At 42.4% G+C, this 21,880-nt stretch overlaps 1 protein-coding gene across 11 annotated transcripts in view; it reads left to right on the forward strand.

The window, feature by feature from the left end:
- ABI1 (abl interactor 1) overlaps positions 1-21,843 on the forward strand; it is a 141,942-nt gene extending 120,099 nt beyond the window's left edge. For 2 of the 11 annotated variants that reach the window (XM_060248312.1, XM_060248313.1), the window contains 6 exons: positions 1,388-1,488; positions 3,699-3,779; positions 5,801-5,977; positions 12,036-12,122; positions 16,571-16,756; positions 19,428-20,314. In XM_060248312.1, the coding sequence (XP_060104295.1) occupies positions 1,388-1,488; positions 3,699-3,779; positions 5,801-5,977; positions 12,036-12,122; positions 16,571-16,756; positions 19,428-19,603 (808 nt within the window). In that variant the 3' untranslated portion in view covers positions 19,604-20,314. Of the gene's footprint in view, positions 1-1,387; positions 1,489-3,698; positions 3,780-5,800; positions 5,978-12,035; positions 12,123-16,570; positions 16,757-19,427 lie in introns of all 11 variants that reach the window. The other 9 variants (XM_060248319.1, XM_060248318.1, XM_060248317.1 and 6 more) reach the window with 8 other exon arrangements.
- Positions 21,844-21,880: the final 37 nt, after the last annotated feature.

Consider the following 21,880-nt stretch of genomic DNA (forward strand, 5'->3'; position numbering starts at 1 on the left):
GCAGCAGAAATGGACTCTTCAGTGGTTTGTGGTACAAATTCAGCTGCAACCATGGCAACAAGTTCAAGGTTTTTTGGCATATGAAGCACCAGTTTTAGCAGGAATGATCTCTGCTCCCGGTTGCAATCTCCATTTCCCCCCATTATGTCTTTGTGTCATTTACTTGTTTTCAGTACCTTGGCACTTGACCCTTTGTATGTGTGTTTATGTGCACATGGAGAAAATGAGTGGAGTGCGTGCTGTATTTTCTTTTAGAAGTAGCTCTTCTGTTATCTGGAAGCTTATTTAACTCTTCCTACTTGCAGTTCAGGGTGGGGAGGTAATATCCCTGTTTCTGATGCACCTGAAAGCTCCTCACAGCACAGGAGTGAGGGGCTGATACCATATTTATTTGGGGAGTAGAACTGGAGGCAGGGCTTTTTTGTAGCAGGAACTCCTTTGCGTATTAGGTCACCCCCCCCCCCCCCAGTGTAGCCAATCCTCTTGGAGCTTACAGTAAGAGCCCTTGGGGGTATGGCTACATCAGGGGGGTATGGCCAGGGTATGCAAAGGAGTTCCTCTTACAAAAAAAGCCATGAGTGGAGGCATGTAGAGTCCAGAGTTCCAAATCCTTTCCTGCTCCCCTCCTCTTTAATGTAGTTAACAACCTTACTGTATCCTTGTAGTAGATCTCCTAGATCACCTCTCCCCATGTACATATTACCATTTCTGGGTTGAGGAGAGCAACTGCAAACAAAACTGTTTTCTTCATAAGGTTAGTTTTAGCTTCAAGGAATAGACTTGTTTTATCCTTAGGTCTGCTAGCATAGTGGATTGGAGAGAGATCGTACCTGGTTCTCCCAAAAGTCCAATTTCACTGATTCTCACCACAGCAATTGTAATGTGCTTCAGAGCCCTCCTATTTACTATTAGATACGTTTTTCAGATGAAAAGAAACTTCCGTGTTGTTACATGTTCCATCAGGATTACAAATTGCTTATGTTTGGAAACCATGAACATCCAATTTATCACCCGTAATTAGTTTGGAGTGCTTGTAACCATTTTACAACGTTATGTTAGGCTAACAGTTCTTTTAGCTCTTGAATGGTTGCTTGCACTTTTAATTAAATAGTCAGATAAGCGAAAGCTGTGTGAGAGTGTCTAATGACCTAGCTAATTACATTTATATCTGATAGAATTTCATGCATTTTGCTCCGATGATATGATAATAAGCAGAAGAGATCTTTTCTTCTTTTTGGGGGCGGAGGGATGGAGAAACTCATAGCTTGTGGCTTTTTCATGAAATCCATTGTGTTGCTGTTGATTCACTTTTAATGCACAGTTGTTAAAGCAAGCATTCATGCAAAGCTCTTGCTTATTGATCTGCACCTTATTGTGTTTCATGAAGTGGCAGCAGTGGAGGAAGCGGCAGTCGAGAAAACAGTGGAAGCAGCAGTATTGGCATTCCCATTGCCGTGCCTACACCTTCACCACCAACCATTGGGCAAGGTATGCCGTCAGGTCTTAAAATGTATCTGACTCATTTGAATGATTCTGATAGAACTGTTTTGTCCAAGGATGCAGTTATGGGAATTAAAATTTGTGTGGATTCAGTTGCACCTTGTTAGAGTTATACAGGGCTTTTTTGTAGCAGGAACTCCTTTGCATATTAGGCCACACACCCCTGATGTAGCCAGTCTTCCAAGAGCTTACAGGGCCTATTGGAAGCTCCAGGAAGATTGGCTACATCAGGTGTGTGTGGCCTAATATGCAAAGGATACCATTACAAAAAAAGCCCTGTAGTTATACACGCATCAAGAAGTGTTGCATGTTATATTTGTACATGTATCAAGAAGTGTTGCATTCACTAAATGAGTTCACGGTTGCATTCACTAAAATGACTTTGAAATGGTTGCGGGTGATTTATTTATTTATTGTTTATTACGTTCAACTTATATCCCGCCCTCTCCGCAAGCGGACTCAGGGTGGCTCACAACATCATGTCAATACAGTTAAACCAATAAAACATAAAACAATAATTTACATATTTCAATTTTTAAAAACATATTACAATTTTTAAAACCATTCTATAGTGCTGCATCCATACAATATAGGTGGCATTGAATTTCCGAACAGTGATCACCAACATTCTATGTGATGTCTGGTGGCAGCCGTCTTTCCGTCAAGCATCGAAGGCCTGCTTGAACAATTCGGTCTTACAGGCCCTGCGGAACGCAGACAGATCCCACAGGGCCCTTATGGTGATAAGCAGCAAATTGTTTCCCTTCGTTGTTGATATTAGTCTTGTAATCTCTTCACCTGATTTCCCTTTGGGGAAACGAATGCACATGGATTCTTGCAATATGTGTAAGACGGAACATCTCCACACGTGGATCATCTGGTTTGCGAATGAGTTTTAAGGAAGGACTGAGAACTCATTTTTTAGGACCAGGTTGCAAAAGAAGATGATCAAAGAAAATCAGATTTTACCTGAGAATCAAAGTTAGAAATAGTTTGCCTATGCTATTCACGGTATAGGTACACTTTATATATTTTTAAAACAGGCTTTGAGAGGACAATATCCCCCCCCCCCCATCAGTTCTTCTAAAGGAGAATGATAATTGGTTGGATCCTAGCATTTTTATGTGTTGGCACCCTGAAGGATCAGGTCGTTACGAGATATGAAAGACCTTTATTTAAGATGCTGGAGAGCTGCTGCTAGTCCGAGTAGATGGACTCATGGGGTGCGATCACACGAGATTTGGCCTGACCTAGCCCGTCTCCCATCCGTATTTAATGTGCACAATCACATGCACACATCTGCCTCCCAAGTCCCATCTGTCCTTACCTTGTTTTAGGAAGGGCTTGGACTGTTTTAAATAGCTACCAGGTACTTCCCGGTAGCAAATCTCTAAAGCGTATGTAGGGCAATCCATGTGCCTCACATACGCATGAGCAGTGTGAATGCTCCTCATGTGCGTGTGTAGCTCATGCCTCTCCTGGCAGCAGGGCGGAGGCTTGTGTGATTGCACCCATGGTCTCATTCAGTGTAAGGTAGCTTCATGTGTTCATTTGTGTTTCTTTGGCACAAGGTGCAATGTCTTATTCAGTGAAAGATGCCTTGTACTATGTGCACACATGGGTACTGAAGATCTAAAATAGCAAGATCAAATGTTGCTGAATTAATTCTTATCTAGAATTCCTTTAAATATGGATCTAGCAGTCAAAATTCTTAGGGACTATTAAAACATTCACTTCCTTTTAAAGACCAGCAGGAACTACTTGAGTGTAGTGGTGGTATACCGCTTACTCAGAACAGGAGAGAAGTGGCGAGTTCGGTTTGACCTGAAGCTCTGGCTGCTGCTCTTGAATTGCCTTCTTGGTCTTCACTTAATGACATTTCCCTCTTACTGAGTTTTAAAGCAAGTTGGTTTGTTTACTGTATTTATAGCCCAACCTTTTCATTGAGATTTAAAGTGGATTACAGAATTAGAAGGCAATGCAGTAAAAACAAAACAAGACATGCTGGAAATATTTGTGTATCCATTAGCACACCCTTTGACCCAGTCATAGTGGCCGATCAGTTCTTTACTTGTTCACAAACAATTAGCACCATTTTGTAAGTTGGCACTTAGAATTTCCACATTGTCAAAACAAAACAAATATATGTTTCTGCTCCGAATTGGGGCCTAACTTGGCAATCTCAACTATTTTATTAGCACAAATATTTGTTCCTCCTCCTCCTGAAGCACCACCAGCACCACCAATGCCCTCGCCTCTTGTGACTGGCAATATGATAGGTGAGACCTTTTGAGAGTGCTGGAATAAGTGTATTTGCAGTAACTCTTTCCCATCTAATGGCTTTATTTGTTCTGTTGATGTGGTAGAGCTCCAACAAGTTGGGGACTTAACCAGTCTAATCACAGCTAATATTTGTGGTGAAAGCCTCTGAAGAGTAAATATAAATGAATGAATCTGCCTTTCACTAAGCAAGTGTTTCATCTGGTCTAGTATTGTCTACTGTGGCACAGCAACTATCCCAGGTATCAGACAGGTCTTCTCCAGCCCTGCTACCTGAGATCTTTTTTAATAAGACCTATTGCAAACTGAAATTTGGATCTTATTTGTTCAAAGTATATTTATTGCATACAAAGCCTATTGTTCAAATGTGAACTTATCCAAGTAAGGCTGACTTTATCCTAAGTTATCTTTTTATCTAAAGTCCTGGTCTACTCTTGCATGTGTCATTTACAAAACAGGAAGGTACACTCAGGATATCTTAAGTAGGGCATAACTGACCAGTGATCCTCAGTATCTATATTGTCCTCAATCCCTAGTTGAGCTTTTTTGGTTGTCAGAGGGGGGAACCAGCGGAAAAGCTGGTTGGATCCAACCCCATTCGTCTCTTACCCAATAGTCTGAAGGGGACCATTGTGAGAGATGGCTTGCCACAGATCACAATACCAGAAGTAGAATTCAATTAAACAACATAGGGCATTGCCAACATCAATATCGACAGTGAAAGGAGTTTGTTATTCTCCAGAATAGTTCCATGGAAAAAATAAATTTCCATTGGTCTTTGGCATGATTTGGTTTCCCAAACGTTAAAAGCAGAAATGGCTGTATACGAACTGTCATGTACTGCTGATGTAAAAAGAAACACCTAAATTGTTAATGGAATACCTGTTATTCTACAGGTAGATAGCAATAGGATGCGTTTTGTTTATTAACTTGAGAGGCTTTGACCCAGAAAAGACTTGCAAAACTTTGTCTTCAGCTCCATATTGTGAACTAGATTTTGAACAATAATACAGTGTGTTAATATATTGGTACCCATAAACTTTTGTGTGTATGTGATAGCTTTTTCTTTCAGCACTGTAACTGCCTTAACACGTTTTTGCATTAGCAAATGAGCTACAAGCGACGTGTCTCCATTTTTGGATCGAAAGCATTAAATGTATCATTTCAGCTATGAAGCAGAACTGTGAATAGACACAACAGCCAATTATCTTCGTTGTTTATATAGCACTTTCTAAGGTGCAAATTTTTGTTTTGGTTTTTTAAATCTTTTCACGCTGATGTGAAACTTAGCAAATATCCCAACACTGAGACATTTTGGATTAGTACTGAAGGCTGCAGATAGCTCTAATTTGTTAATGGTGAAAGCTCTCTGCAGGGCTGCCTGCCTCCTCTTGTAGATAAATTCAGAAGTCTGCTCTCCTTTTTATTATTGGGCGTTCATTGTTTGAATAAGAGGCTGAATTTATCTAATTCTGTGTGACTCTTGAAGACATCTTCATACGGCAGGGTCCCCGCTACTGAAAAATAAAAGCTTGCTGGATTTCCAACAGATATACTTTTTAATGGCAAAGAAATTATTTCCATTGTAGTTTATTTTTCTTTCCCTTGATAATTTAGAAACTAATGCAGCTATATTTGTTTAATTAATTGCCTGTAAAAGGATTTCTTTTTGCAGCAAAATCTGCATTTTAAGTAGCTCTGAAAACTTCAAGGGTTGGTTTTTGTCAGCGTTTAATTTTTAAAAAATCATTATCTCTGTTTTAAGTCCTAAGAAAAACATGTGTGTAATACATCAGGATGGAAACTCCCCTCCCCCATCATATTTCCAGTAGCTAATCTGCTAATCTACTCTGGATTGTCATCACTACTGGGAATTTGGGTTTCAAGAGTTTGCTGTGCTGTGGTCTTCTTACATTTCTCCCCTGGTTTTCTGCACTTTGTCTTAAGAACTGTGGAGGGAGTTTTTTTGTTTGCTTGCTTAAGTCTTCTTGTTTGGTTCCATTTGGCTCCTGCTTTTCAGCTGCTCCTGGGTCAGCCCCTGGTTCCCAGTATGGCACAATGACCAGGCAGATTTCCCGACACAACTCTACCACTTCTTCGGCCTCTTCTGGTGGATTTAGGCGGAACCCTTCTGTGACTGCTCCATTTTCTGCTCAACCTCATGTTAACGGCGGGCCTCTCTATTCTCAAAATTCAAGTAAGCTTGCTGGGTTACTGCAGAGCACAGAGCTCCTGCGCAAACTGATTTTGAAGGTGGCTTGCTTTTTGTTATTGATGATCCAGTAACTGGAATGTACTCGATAGCTTGGATCCTAAACAAATGCTGGTGGAATTCCACTTGTGCAATGGGGCTTTTCCATCTCTTTTCTCTTGCAGTCATCAGGGCTTGCTCCTGAAGCTGTTCCTGAATGTTGGAGGTGGGGGTTTCCAGGAGAGTGTTAAGAGCAACACACAGGACTGCAGCTGGAGGGACAGGGATTGGCAGAAATTGGAGATACCCTCTTTCAGTGAAAAGGGCAGGGGCTTCAGCTTGCACTATTTATTTTTTATTTATCTAAGATTTATATCCCGCCCTTCCCACTAGGTGGCTCAGGGCGGCTTACAACATATAAAACTAACATGGAATCTAAAATTAAACATTAAAATTAACATTTCATAATTTACAGTTAAAAATCTAAACAATTGTTATATACATACACATTAAACTCAGACGGCGGTCCTACAGCTACACTCATCGGTTACAAGTTCAGTATTTGATGTTCAGTCTTCGATATTCAGTACTCAGTGCTGATTAGTTGTGGGCCAGCCGGAAGAGGGATGTCTTACAGGCCCTGCGGAATTGAGTAAGATCCCGCAGGGCCCTTACCTCTTCCGGCAGCTGGTTCCACCAAGATGGAGCCATTACGGAGAAGGCCCGGTCTCTTGTAACTTTCAAGCGGGTTTCCTTTGGCCCGGGGACAACCAGGAGGTTTTGGGTTCCTGATCTTAGTGCTCGCTGGGGAACGTGTGGGAAGAGACGGTCCCTCAGGTAGGCAGGTCCTAGGCCATATAGGGCTTTAAAGGTAATGACCAGCACCTTGTATCAAACTCGGTAAGATATTGGCAGCCAGTGCAGAGCCCGAAGTCCCGGCTGAATGTGCTCCCACCTTGGGAGCCCTAATAACAACCGGGCGGCGGCGTTCTGCACCAGCTGCAATTTCCGGGTTCGGCACAGGGGCAGCCCCATGTAGAGGGCATTGCAGTAGTCCAACCTCGAGGTGACCGTAGCATGGATCACCGTTGCTAGATCGTCGCGCTCCAGGAAGGGAGCCAGCTGCCTTGCCCGCCTAAGATAGAAAAATGCGGACTTGGCAGTGGCTGCTATCTGGGCCTCCATTGTTAAGGAAGGCTCCAGAAGTACCCCCAGGCTCCTGACTCTATGCGCCGCCTTCAGCGGCGCACCGTCAAAAACCGACGGCCCAAGCAAAGGACCTCTGTCTTCGCCGGATTTAGCCTCAGCCCGCTCTGCTTGAGCCACCCAGCCACAGCCTGTAATGCCCGGTCCAGATTTTCTGAGGCGCAGACCGGCCGGTCGTCCATAAGCAGATAAAGCTGGGTGTCATCAGCATACTGGTGACAACCCAGCCCGTACCTTCGGGCAATCTGGGCGAGGGGACGCATATAGATGTTAAATAACATCGGGGAAAGAACCGCACCATGAGGCACCCCGCAATCAAGCGAGTGCCTACGGGACAGCTCGTCCCCAATAGCGACCCTCTGTCCCCGACCTTCAAGGAAAGAGGAAAGCCATTGCAAGGCTAACCCCTGAATCCCCGCGTCGGCGAGGCGGCAGGCCAGCAACTGATGGTCGACCATATTGAACGCTGCCGATAGGTCCAACAACATCAGTACCGCCGAGCCGCCCCGATCCAGATGCCGTTGCAGGTCATCTACTAGGGCGACCAGCACCGTCTCCGTCCCATGGCCCGGGCGGAAGCCGGACTGAAGGGGATCAAGGACGGAAGCGTCATCCAGGAAAGTCTGTAGCTGCGACGCCACTGCCCTTTCGATAAGTTTGCCCAAAAAGGGCAAATTCGAGACCGGCCGATAGTGTGCCAATTGGGCCGGATCTAATGATGTTTTTTTCAAGAGGGGGCGGACCACCGCTTCTTTAAGCTGTGTTGGAAATTGCTCTTCCGTGAGGGATCTATTTATGATATCCCGTACAGGATATCTAAGCTCCCTCTGGCAGGATTTAATAAGCCAGGAGGGGCACGGGTCCAATTTACAGGTTGTTGGGCGTGCAGATAAGAGGATCCTGTCAACTTCCTCCAGGCTGAGAGGGCTGAAACCATCCAGAACATAGTCCGAAGACAGGCCCGGAGCCTCGGTTTCGCTAACTGCCTCCAATGTGGCAGGGAGGTCGAGGCGGAGCGACGCGATCTTGTCCGCAAAGAAGTTCGCAAAAGCCTCACAGCCAATCTCCAATTCTTTACAATTTGGTCTGCCCTGCAGCAGTGTTGTTAGACTCCGAATTATATTAAACAGTTGTGCTGGGCGCGATGTTGCGGATGCAATCTCAGCCGCAAAGTATGTTCTCTTTGCGGTTTTGATTGCCACCTCATAGGACTTCATAATCTCTCTATAAGATGTTCGAGTCGCTTCGTCTCGAGTACGCCGCCATTGCCTCTCTAGTCGTCTGAGTTCCCGTTTTAATTGTCGCAACCCCTGGTTATACCAGGGTGTCGACTTCAGACGGGGGCGCAGAGGACGCCTAGGTGCGATTTCTTCGATGGCTCTGGAGAGTCTGTCGTTCCAGGACTCTATCAGGCCATCCAAGGAGTCACCAGGGGGCCCGGGATCCCGCAGAGCCGTCAGGAACCGTTCCGGGTCCATCAGGCTCCGTGGGCGAGCTAAAATACGCTCTCTGCCTAAACAGGTTTGGGGTGGCATACCCACACGAGCCTTAAGGGCATAGTGATCTGACCATGGCACTGCTCTGGCAGTAATATCGTTCACTAAAACTCCCACCGCGAAGACCAGGTCCAGCATGTGCCCTTTTGGTCCCAAGCCTGTATACCTGATCAAACAAGGGCCATTTCCTTACATGGGTTATTTGTCCTGGATTTTTTGCAGTTGGGAAGTTTTACTTTCCTGCATCCCCTTAACATTCATGCATCTTCCAGACTTCCCCAGCTCCCCCTCCTCCCCCAATCTTTCTGACGCCTGCTTTGCTGCAAAGTTTGGGACAGACCTCAGTAAAGCCTGGACTTGGGCAAGAATGAGTTTTTCACACCTACATTGCAGCCGTTTTCCCTGAGCCCATCGCCACAGGGAGCTCTTTAAATTGGCAGTTTAATATCATATCAGTATAACACTATACCAATATGTATTTCAGGTTCTCTTAATTCTCAGCTTTAAATAAATAGCCCCTTTTATTGCAGGGATAAAAATGGAAAGGCACAGCTCTGCAATGAAAAGGGCTAGGGCAGGGGTGTCGAACTAATTTTTGGGAAGACCAGATCTGACACTAATGAGACTTTGTGAGGCCAGGCCACGTGTATCATAAAATGTAATGTGAGGAAGCAGAGATATAAACTTTATAAAGGACACAGACAAACACCATTAAAGATATGTTTTAACTTAAAATGCAAACATGCTTAAAACTCTTGCAGTATTTTATTAGGGTGGGGGAATAGTGGGATTTGGCAATACAATTTTTAAAATAAAACATCAAGAAAAGTACAAGGATCACAGCAGAAACTAAAAATATAAAATGCTCTGAACCTGGGAAAACAATGAAATGGCATTGCAAGCTTCTCCCCCCCCCCCTGCAATCTGCTGTACAGATTCACTACAGAGGAAATTGCATGGAACTCCAGACTTTTATTCTTTGTTAGTCTTACTTCATTTCAGTCTCATTTACAACGGTGTCATAGTTACAATTAAGTAATCAGTGCATTTTGAGAAATGTAAATAAGCTAATGGTCAAGTGCCCTTTTAAAGAGAAACTACAACCAGGGATGTATGAACATAAAAGGAAACAACTGTGTCACTTTCAATCAGCATGACCTTGTGAAATATCCATATTGTTTAAGGTTTGTTGCAGTTTCATGTTTTCACATTCAGGCAGTATTCAGATATGGGCACAAGTTCTAAACACACACAGGCTGCCATACTTTAAAAAATTAGCCCCTAATTTTAATTTGTCTTTATCCTTGTAAAAATGTATGATTTAACACTGCACCATTTTCTCATTTCCCACATTGCTTGGTCTGCATTTTGTATTGCTAGCAAGCAAAATACATTTTGTATTGCACAGGTAATGCAGGGGGCAGAGAGAGAAAAAAACTTGGACAATAAATTTGTACAAAACAGACCACTACAGTTATATTGATCCATGGGAAAACTAGATTGCTCTGAAGTGACTGAAGTGCTGGAATTTAATTGTAAATTCTGAATTATGGTTTTGTTTAAGATTAGTGCATACTTCAAAGTGCAGAACCTGTTTCAAACTTGCAATTCCACCTCATTACCCCGCTGAACTCAAAAGTTTCATACAGTTGGACTGCAGGTTTGATACTTTCCATGATGCTGCCCCCTAGTGCTGGTATTCAAAAGTTTTCTTTAGTCATAAAGGCTAGTAGCCTGTTGATAGACTTTCCCCCCTTGAATCTCTCCAATTCCTTTTTTAAAGCCCATCTTCAGAATTCAAAGGAAGGTAGGAAATTTGATCTATGAATAGAAGCTAAGCTGCAGTACTGTAGTCCAAGTTCTGCTCACGACCTGAATTCAATCCCGCTGGAAGCTGGATTCAGGTAGCCAGCTCAAGGTTGACTCAGCCTCCCATCTTTCTGAGGCTGGTGAAATGAATACCCAACTTGCTGAGGATAAAGTTAGATGACTAGAGAAGGCAATGGCAAACCACCCTGTAAAAAGTCTGCCAAGAAAACATCATGATGTGACATCACTCCATGGGTCGGTAGTGACTCAGTACTTGCACAGGGGACTACCTTTTATCTTTACCTTTTATAGAGGCTACTCTAAAATTGAATTCTTTAGCGTTGTGTGATACATGCTGTCATATTTTGAACCAGAAGGCACTGACTGCCCTTAAAATCAAGTTTTGCGATTTTCTGTGAGTCTCCATTGCCAGGTCAACAGTGAGACATTTCCCCCTTTGATGCTTCTTGAAAGTGCAAAGTTTTTATCTACAGTTCTTGAAGGTTGAGTGTTCAGAATGCTGGAGTAATTATTTATGAAGCTGAAAGCAAAGAAGCTTTGTCCTTTGTCATTTTGTTGTCACTGGAATGCCAATAGCGGGCAACACATACATCCTGTGAAATACTCTGGCTGGCCTGATTAGTTGAGGCAAGGCTATTTTTAGGGATAAGCCAACTTTTTAATACAAGTATCCTTTCATATCAAATTGTCAGAGGTAAAATAACACACAAACCCCTCTATTAAAATCAATCACTGTTCTAAAAGCCATTATCAAGGTATTCTGTAAGTCACAGAAACAATAAGACAAGCAAGAAATCCTATCAGGCTGAAAGTCTGAGCCTGCCACCTGGCAGTTTCCACTAGATCATCCTCCACAATCCAGCTTTCACTCAGAAATCAGTTGGAAGAAAGTGTATATTGTTTGAACAATCATGAAACCACTGCCAGTCCCCTGATCTTTGTGTTTCATGACTCTGCCAAGTCTGATTCCTTGCATATTCCTTCTTTCCCTTTCTCCTGAGATTTTACTGCAAGAGCTACTTCAGTGATTTAAAAAAAACAACAACCCACAGCTGGCGTCATTATCAGCCCGACCCTGCAACTTTGGGTTGATTCCTGTGGATCTATTCCGTTAGCAGGGGTGTCTAAGGAGGCACCTTTGGTGAGAAGAAAGTACCTTAGCTGGCAAAATGGATCAACAGGTTCTGGAGCTTTACTGTATGATTTTGAAACATCTGGATATTAAAGCTAAAAACAGCATTCTTAAGGAACTCTGTTAGATCAAGGAGGTTCTTTTTAAACTCAAATCCTTACGGTGTTTTTTTTCTTTTTCTTTTTTGGGGAGTTGCAAGTTGGCTAAAAATTGGACTTGGTTATAATTGTGTTATTGGGAACGCAAACTTGAAGGAGGTCCTGCCGTGTTGGTTTCTGTTGTTCATTGCATATCTTGTTTTGTGGTCCATTGTTACTGACAGCTGCTTTTGTTTGTTTGTTTGTTTTCCTTTTTTTCCTGTATGTTTTTACTTCCCTATTATGGTGTCTGTTGCTTCCAGTTTCTATTGCTCCGCCCCCTCCCCCTATGCCTCAGTTGACTCCACAGATACCTCTCACAGGCTTCGTGGCCAGGGTTCAGGAAAACAGTAAGTTTGGCCGCTCAGCTTCTCCAACGAGTAGAGCTGATTCTCTCTTCTAGCATGCATGGCTGGCCAATCAGACTCCTTTCTCTTTTTTTTTCTCCTTTCCCTTATTGGTTTACAACTTGAGATGCTAATTCCATTTTGTATTTTAGTCCCAACTTGGGCCAGAAGAGTACTCTCACTCGATTTAGTATCAAGTTTAAAAATTTTGGCATTGGTTCTTACTGATAATTTTACCATGATCCAAAGAGGTTGTATGTGTCTCTTAACTTTTAATTTTTTTGGGAAGAATTTAAAATGCAGTCTAGAAAGTTAGTAGGACACTAGTTTAAATAAAACATGGAGCAGGAATGTGCTGTAGGCAAGTTCCATTTTCAATGCTCTTCCGCTAATCCCAACACTGGAGTTGAATTGAGGAGATTTGAAAACTAGCTTGGAGTATGCATATACCCTGTTGGCTCATGGGAATGGATCCAGACAGTTTTTCCTTACAATCTTGCCCAAATTGCCTCCTTACTTCAGCTCCAGTCCCTCACAACATTTATCTGGGAAGGTCCCACGATCCTCTGTGTAGCCTTTTTTCATGGTCACTGCGCCTTCTTTCTTTCTTTCTTTTTTTTACCAGATGAAAAGCTGGTTGGATCTAAATTACAGCTCAAAAATTTATGACATAATATGAAGGGGCGTCAAACAAAATGTCCCAAGTACAGGTGTAATAACTTAAAATCCTTTTATTTTTAGATCTGCAGGCAACATATAGGCACTGGGAGGGCAGGAATTTAGGACTAGTTTAAGTGAGATATTAGCTATGCAGGAAAGCCTTACCCATAAGGGTGTGGGTGGCTTCTTGATGCCTTTTTTGTATGTGGTTAAGGGTTATCATGCCACCGATCTTTGCTGGCATGTTAATGCTATGCACTAGTGGCTGGGAGACTGATTTAAACATAGGGATGGTCAGGCACAATAGTGGAGGGGCAATCCTTTCTATTATGCCTTGCGTCACTTCTAAACTGGACCTCAGTTTATTATCTGCAAGTTGTCGATGCACTTGTGTGCTGGCCTAAGTCATTTGTGTCACTTACCTGGGGGAACCGCCTAAACAAGAAGAGATGATGTGAAAACAGCACATGTTTTTGCAGCACATTAAAAACTACATATATACATTGCTTTTAGAAGTGCACAGACAGGGCTTTTTAATAGAAAAAGCCAAACAGGAGCTCATTTGCATATTGGGACACACCCCTGACATCACCATTGTTTCACTGAAGGCTTTTTTTGGTAGGAAAAAGCCCAGCAGGGACTCATTTGCATATTAGGCCACATCCCTCTGACACCAAGCCAGTGTTCCTGCTAAAAAGAAAAGAGCCCTACACATGGGAAATACACTAGTTGTATCACAGTGCTATGTAGGGCATAAACAGGTACTGTGATACATTAAAACAATGGTAATGGCTCTTGAATCATAGCAAGAGTGATGCTGCATCATACATCACAAACAAATGTCTGTTTGTGACTGGCGCAGAGATCATTAGATGTTTGGGCTTATGCATTTCCTTCCTTTTCTCTTCTTACCTTGCCAAGACTGAAGATGGCAAGTCTTCAGCTAACTACAGTTAGTCAGGATGCCTAAAAGTCAATCACCTGAACACCCTTCCCTTCCTTGCAGCTAGGATTCTTAACCAGATGAAGCCACACTGAAGTGAACCTTGGAATCCTGGTCACAGATTAGTTTTCTTTGAAGGCCTCTGAGATGGGCAGGAGGGGTTGGTTCAGGGAAAGGAAGCCATGACCACCAAGTATTGCTACGGACACCTCTGCAGTTACGAAGCTGGCAACTTTTAGATGAACAATACTGATTGAACAAGATTTGAGTCCAGAGAGCAACAAGATTTTCAGGGTTTAAGCTTTGTGAGTCAAATCTTCCTTTGTCAGATACTGATTCCAATATTACTTGACTCTCAAAAGCTTATATCCCGAAAATCTCATTGGTCTCTTGAAGTGCTGCTGGACTCTGCTTTTGGTGACGGTTAAATCTTTACATATCTTAAAAGACTCCTATCCTCTTTTTGACAGTGATGTGTTCCTGTCATAGATGCGTTAAATTTCTCCTGAGCCTCTGAAGCTGATTCCAGAATTTCAGAGCAGCAAAGAGTCTACTGGCTCATGTTAAATTCATATGCAAAACTGAACTCAACCGTGGCTCTGCTCTACAGTTAAGGAGCTGTTAAGGCATCCATTTCATGTTTCAGATTAATCCAGCCAGTTCCACATTTCTTCCTACAGTAGTTTAAGACACTGAATAAATAGAAAACAAATTGAAGCTGTTTAATGACATGTTGAAATCAAGCAGTTAAAATTTCACTAACTAAATGAAGGGAATGTAGTCATCAGCTTTACTATATGGCTTCTTCTGGTCTTCTCAGTTATGTTAACCTGAGTTTTTGGGGGCATGTTGTAACAAGGAGCTGAGTTATTGTTATTAGAAAGGTTTCATTAGTTTCTAGTTTTAAAAACATACCGCTCAATAAATCCAGGGGTGGTTTTATGCGTATTTTCATTAACTGAGATACTTGTTTCTTAATATAATTCTCTTTTCTGCTAAAACTAAAGAAACCTGATGAAAAATCATATTTCTTAAAGCTCCTTTGCTATTCCTGTACAAAATGGATCCAGTCCATGAATTGTTGTGTTTGTGTGCATGTCTGTTTATTGTTAAATGGATCAGGGCCATAGCATTTAGAGTAGAAGCCACCAGGAATAGCTCTTAATTCTGCATTGAAACAGTGATTCCCTTGTGGAAATTCAGTAGAGTTTGTGGTAGAAGAGTTCCCACTGAACTTTATGGATTATCTTCTAAACAGTCATCTTTCACAGAAAACCCGCCCCCCCCCCCACACAAACACACACTACTTCGCACTTAATTCAAATGTTGAGCTAGATTTAGGTTCTAGAATGAATATGATTCAGAGTAGTATGTATATAAAAAGGGACCTGGAAAAAACAAAGCAGGATTAAGAGAGCTGGTTTGGTGTAGTGGTTAAGTGCGTGGACTCTTATCTGGAGAACCAGGTTTGGTTCCCCACTCCTCCACTTGTACCTGCTGGAATAGCCTTGGGTTAGCCATAGCTCTGACAGAGGTTGTCCTTGAAAGGGCAGCTGTTGTGGGAGCCCTCTCAGCCCCACCCACCTCACAGAGTGTCTGTTGTGGGGGGAGAAGATATGGGAGATTGTAAGCCTCTCTGATTCAGAGAGAAGGGTGGGGTATAAATCTGCAATTCTTCTTCTTAAGAGGAATCAAAGGTAAAATCCCATTGATTTTAAGTGGTAGAATTAAACACATCGCTGACTTTTATGCATTGGTATCATTGGGCCTTAAAAAGGTTTTGCTTTGACCATTGATTCTGCTGCTTTTGGCCTGTTGGGGTTCATGACATCATATGCTATGCTTAATAGGAATATGTTTGAGATTTGTGTGTGTGCAGAGTGGTAAAGCTGCAGTACTGCAGTCCGAGCTCTCTGCTCACGACTTGAGTTCAATCCTGGTGGAAGCTGGGTTCAGATAGCCGGCTCAAGGTTGCCTCAGCCTTCCATCCTTCCAAGGTCAGTAAAATGCATACCCAGCTTGCTGGGGGAAAGTGTAGATGGCTGGGGAAGGCAACCACCCAGTAAAAAGTCTGCTGTGAAAACGTTGTGATGCGACGTCACCCCAGAGTCAGAAACGACTGGTGCGAACATTCAAAGTACTTTACTGGTCACTTTAAGAGGGGATGGTGAGGGGAGCTCTAATTAGATAGTTGTCATGATACTTTAAGGTGGCTACACAGTCTTGCTTGAACTGTAGCCACAGAAAACCTGTAAGTTAATTTACAGAATTGGAGTGAATCACCCTGAACCTTGCAGGGTGTGCTGTCTGCACCTTATGTTGTCTTCTGTTACTTGGTCTTCAGCTGGTGATGCAGCATACTTTTATCACTGTGCAACAGTGAGGACCAGAATTTCTATCCTCACTAGTGGCTCTCTGATTGTCTGGAATGTCTTTTAACTCAGAACCAAAAATAAAACTAACAGAATAGCACTGAAACCACCAGCATGCTGTCTTTACAGCTGGACTGCAACCTTCAGCAACCTTCTTTCTTTCTGATAGGAACCTATGATATCTTTGGCACAAGGAGCAAGAAAGCAATGGAGCAAATATCCCTTCTGATTTCTGCTAGCGATCAGCTTCTGCCTTGGCGTGTGTGCTTTGACAGTAGCATCTCTCTAGTTTGTGGCTGCTAGTAATGTGTACAGCCGTAAATCTGTAGCGTTTAACATAATGGCGCATTTTGTTTCTAATCCATGCATGGTATTGTAATTGCATGCTGTTTGTTTTCTGTAGAAAATGTGCTGACCTGGTATTGCATTTCTTTGCAAGGAAGCTGACTGAGCCCCTGTTTCCATTGACTTTCTAGTTGCTGATAGTCCAACTCCGCCACCGCCACCGCCGCCAGATGAGATGCCTATGTTTGATGACTCGCCGCCCCCACCCCCTCCGCCCCCAGTGGATTATGAAGATGAGGAGGCTGCAGTAGTGCAGTATAATGATCCGTATGCAGACGGCGATCCCGCTTGGGCACCTAAAAACTATATTGAGAAAGGTAAAGATGCTTGCTCCAAAATATACTCCTTGTTATTTGCCCAGCTCTGTTCCGGTTGGTTTTTTTTGGGGGGGGGGTAACCTGCTGTGATCTCTCTGGGTGGCCTTCTGCAAGCTGCTGCTGTCTCAGCGTCATCCTCCCATTGAGCTGCAGGAGAGTAATAAGACAGATCCGTCTTATAGAGCTCTTGCAAGGGTAATGGGGAGGGACGGTGGCTCAGTGGTAGAGCATCTGCTTGGGAAGCAGAAGGACCCAGGTTCAATCCCTGGCATCTCCAACTAAAAAGGGTCCAGGCAAATAGGTGTGAAAAACCTCAGCTTGAGACCCTGGAGAGGCGCTGCCAGTCTGAGAAGACAATACTGACTTTGATGGACCAAAGGTCTGATTCAGTATAAGGCAGCTTCATATGTTCATAACTGAGAGAATGCTTGCAATTAGATGAAGTAGTAAGAAAAACTGTCCAGGGAGGAGCAGGAGGGCAGTGGCAGCACTGTAGAAATCCAGCTGCAGTCCTCTACCTGTACTCTGTTGGCTTGTGGTGATGTCCCATGGGATGGGGAGGAGGAGGATCCCTCTTGTCCACCCAAAAAATTATATTCTGGATCATGGGACCTGTATGGACAAAAGTCTGCTGGAACAGTGGTAGTAATAAAGTAAGGAACAAGGTGAAATTGAATGAGAAAACTGAGTGGATCCAACCTGGCGCCTGTTGCTGATATAACTCAACCCACTTGCAGCTGCAGCCAGTGCTCCCTCTTAAGCTGTGGAGTCTTGGGAGCAAAAATTCTACTTCGTGAGCTACTGGCATCAAAGTTGTGAGCTGCTGTATAAATTAGTTTGCTCTGGGGCCAATCTTCCTGAGCTAAGACAAGAATGTGTGAGCTGGAGGCTAAAAAACTGAGCTAGCTCACACTAACTCAGCTTAAAGGGAACACTGGCTGCAGCGCATCTGTGGGTCAGGATGGCAATGACTGTAGTCTAGGTAGCTATGCAGTGAATGGCTGGTGTAGCCTGAATATGGGCATGCACAAGTTTTTCAAGGGTTGATACTAATAGATCATTGTAGTTAGATCCCAGTAGGCAGCCATGTTGGTCTGAAGCAATAGAACAAAGCAGTAGACAAGTGCACCTTTAAGACCAACTAAGTTTTATTCAGTATCAGTATTGATCACTGTAGTGTCAGACAAGAGGAACTCAATTTCCTTCCTGGACTGAGCTATAATAATTCTTTTCCTAGTGGTCTGGTCCATTGTGGAACAAATGAAGCACAGAGATAATTCTTCAAGTATCCCCCTCAAGCACTCTGGAATGAGAGCTGCACATAATCCACCATTATGGCAAATAGCTCCAAATTGTATTTAGTTGATCATGCTTGTTCCAGAAGGGTTGCCTTTCCCAGAAATTAACTTTATGAATAACCTAGTCTGCGAAGAGGAAAATTCTGGCATACTTATTTTTAGATGACAGTCGCTCCTTGCAGCCAACACTCCATGACAGGATTCTGTTGTCAGGTGCTAGTTGAAAGCAACTATTCCAACCCTGCAGTGTTCCTTTCTGCTTTAGACTACCAATTCTCCTTTGTTGTATAACCTTCCCATGCCACAAAATAGTAAACCCCAAGCACACAGAAGGACTGGCCATTGTTTGCTGTGAGCTAGAAGGTACAGGTTTGTGTTGTTTGGCTAGCTGGCAGGTATCAATATTTAGAGTTTTGAGCCCATTGCAGATAGTTCCTAGGCATAGAATAGGAACAAAAAGATAGTGAATGAGAGACTATGAGGACTTGCCCGTTGGCTGCCTCCCAAGTATGGTATTATCAAACTGCAAGTGCACAAACTATTGTTTTATCGTTTCTGTATTGTTCATAGATCTTCCTTTATGAACAAGCATCTTTTATAAGATGCTTATAATCCAAGTGCACAGTATAAAAACTGAACTTACTTTCACCTTTAATTTTTAAACTGGGGGGACACTACCTTGCTGCTGAAGGAAAGAGCATGGAAACCTGCCTTGCATTCCTAACTAACTTGCTGATTTAATCCTTATCAATAAGAATGTTTATTGTTGCAAATAGCACTGTGCTGTTATTAGTGCCAGCTGTACACTTGGCATCAAACAGAATTTGGAATTGCCTGACTTGAATGACAGAATCTGTTTTGATCCCCTTGGCAGGGAATACTTTTTCTCTATTAGGAGGCTGTATTATATTCCATGTACTTCATCTGTAAGGACGCAACACACATACACGCACCCACCCACGCGCACACCGAAGTGTTGGTAGAAGTTGTGCCATTGGGGATGGTACTCCTATTGCATAGAGAAAAATATGGGGAATATATAAATTGTCTTGAACTGAATAGGTCTAGCCAGTTTACCATCTTCTACTTTGATTCCCTGCATTGTTTTCAGGTAGAGCTCTTTCCCAGCTTTGTATCCTGAGGGCCTTTTAACTGGAAATGTCCAGGATTGCCCCTGCTATCTCTCTGCTTGCAAAATATATGCTTTACCCTTCAGTTACGACTTCTTAAACAGTGCATAGAAGCTGTAACTTAAATACCAGGTTAATTTGCAAGATAGATTTCTGAAATTATTCAAACAGCAGGGGGAGTAGACCCCCAAAGCAACTTGTGTGATGAGACTGGCTTATGTTTGGTTTGTCTCCAATTTCCAGTTGTTGCCATATACGATTACTCAAAAGACAAGGACGATGAGCTGTCATTCATGGAAGGTGCAATCATTTATGTTATAAAGAAGAATGATGACGGCTGGTATGAAGGAGTGTGCAACCGAGTGACTGGCCTGTTTCCTGGAAACTATGTTGAATCAATCATGCATTATGCGGATTAAAAGTACTTTCTTCAGGTCAGGTCTTGTATTCAATCATGCCATAATTATTTACAAAGGGTAACTAAAAGGTTAACAGTTGTCTTAATGCTCTCTTTTAAAAAAAGATGTGCCCATCCTTTCAGGCCATACTGTTTAAATGGTATGATTGAATGTTCATCCGTAAGCATTTGTCTCTGCAGTTTGTAAAACAAGCAACTGTTTTATTACTGATTATGCTTATTTACTTATGCATTGTTGATTTTTATGACCAGCCTAAATATTCTGGGGAAGTAGGGTATATAATATTTAATGACTCATGATTCAAATTGTGCCATTTCTTATTTTTTTCCTTCCGTGCAGCATGGTAAACTAACAATGATGTTAGACTAACATTAAAAATCTGGTCAAAAAGTTTGATAGTGCTGGTCATCTACCTTTGTTTAGACTCTTGCTCATCCTCAACCTATAGTATTTGTTTAAAAGCATGCATACAAACTTATGTATTGAATTATCCTTTTTTTCAAAAATCCAAGATGCTTCCAATTTGTTGTAATCTTTTATCTGGAGTACTTTTACTAAAAGTTTATTCCGGAGAGTCATTTGAGTCTCTAAGGTGTCCATGTGAATCAAAGATGGGTGGTCTTATGATGTATGTGTAATTTGTACCTGAGTTTTTTTAAATGAGTAAATTTGCATTGACTTTTCCATTCATAAATACATAAGTGAACCAAAGGTCTTGTCCATTACTTTGTTGGCTTACCTTGGCAAAGCAATATTAGTGTGTTGGCCTTCCCCTATCAGCTGGGTTGCTAGCTTTTAACGCAAGTCAAGGACTTGACATCCCATGACCAGGAAAATCAAATTCATGCAAGTTTACCATGACTGTAATTACACACACAACTGTTTGACTGCAATTATTATTACAGGAACTGGCTCAACATTGTTACCTTTGACATTGGCTAGTCACCATTTTAAATTGCGGAAGCACAGAACTGGTAGAGAGGGAAACACGCTTATAGGGTGGGCACATTTTTAAGGGGAGCAGTCTTAGCCAGGGGGAATTGCACTTGGATCTTTTAACAGACATGAACTGGGGATCTTCGTTGCCTCCTTCCCCTTGCCTTAAGGCATGATTAGAGCTGAACAAGAGATGCCAGGCTGGTGCCTCTTTCTCTACCTCCTGCCTCTATCATATTACTTCATGCGAAGCAATGTGCATGTGTGTTGGGAGGAAATGCACCCCTAGGAGTTATTTGTGGATCCTTCCAGTCCCTGAAAGTACTTTTTTGCTTTGATAGTTGTTCATCCACACAGACTTATGGGACACAACTGTTTGCCTGTCAAATGGAGTGACCCATGGAATAACCCTAGTGGCTGTGGTCATGAAGTGGTTGGTGTACGTTTCAGGAGACAAACCATTAAGATTAGGTACACATTCAACAGCTTCCAGAATGTGAAAGAACAATCCTAAAATGACTATTTTAACAAGTCACTTAATGCCTTGTCTGCTTAAGACTATGAAGATCTTGTGTCCTGCTGAAAGTTTTTTTTTTAAAAATTGCCTGTCTGGGGGGAATCTTTGCTACTGATTTGTCCACAGCACTGTATTTCAAAAGCATACTCACACAACCATCCATGAATACAGACTCTATGGGCAGCCTAAAGGGAGACCAGTCTTGCATGAGAGATAATGCTGGATCCAAGCTTCCTCTGGGAAGGCCTCCCACCCACTTCTACAGGGAAACACACTGACTTATTCTTAGAAAAACAACACATGCACTTTCGACATGTTCCCCCTCCCCACTGAGCATGAGGTCAGATGACATGTCCAGTCTCAGCTTGTATAAAACTTGTATTACATAGATTATCTAAGGCAGAACGATTTAGTGAGGGGATTACTGTATGTAGTGAAGATTTATTTTGGAATTTAAGCACTGGCCTTCTGGGTATTAAACACTTACATGGTGAGAAATCAGGTACATTGGACATGTGATTGGTTGCAGTTATCGCTCATTTTCTAGTGACATTAAATATTGAAACATTCCCTTGCCTTCTTACCTTAAATGAACCTAATTTTATTAAATGCTTTCTTGCTTTTTCGTATTTGTTCATTTGTAATTTTCTGAAATCATCATTAGCAACTAGTAAAACCTATCTGTATTTCATTTATAAACTGGAACAGCTTCTTTTAATTTGTATATATAACCTGTTTAATTACAAAATTTATGTACAGTCTTTTATAATAAACCAGTCTCCTTTAACATTTTGGGTACTCTGACATTCTAATAGGCAATTAAG

Source organism: Heteronotia binoei, chromosome 10, assembly GCF_032191835.1.
Source record: "Heteronotia binoei isolate CCM8104 ecotype False Entrance Well chromosome 10, APGP_CSIRO_Hbin_v1, whole genome shotgun sequence".
NCBI classification, from domain to species: domain Eukaryota; kingdom Metazoa; phylum Chordata; class Lepidosauria; order Squamata; family Gekkonidae; genus Heteronotia; species Heteronotia binoei.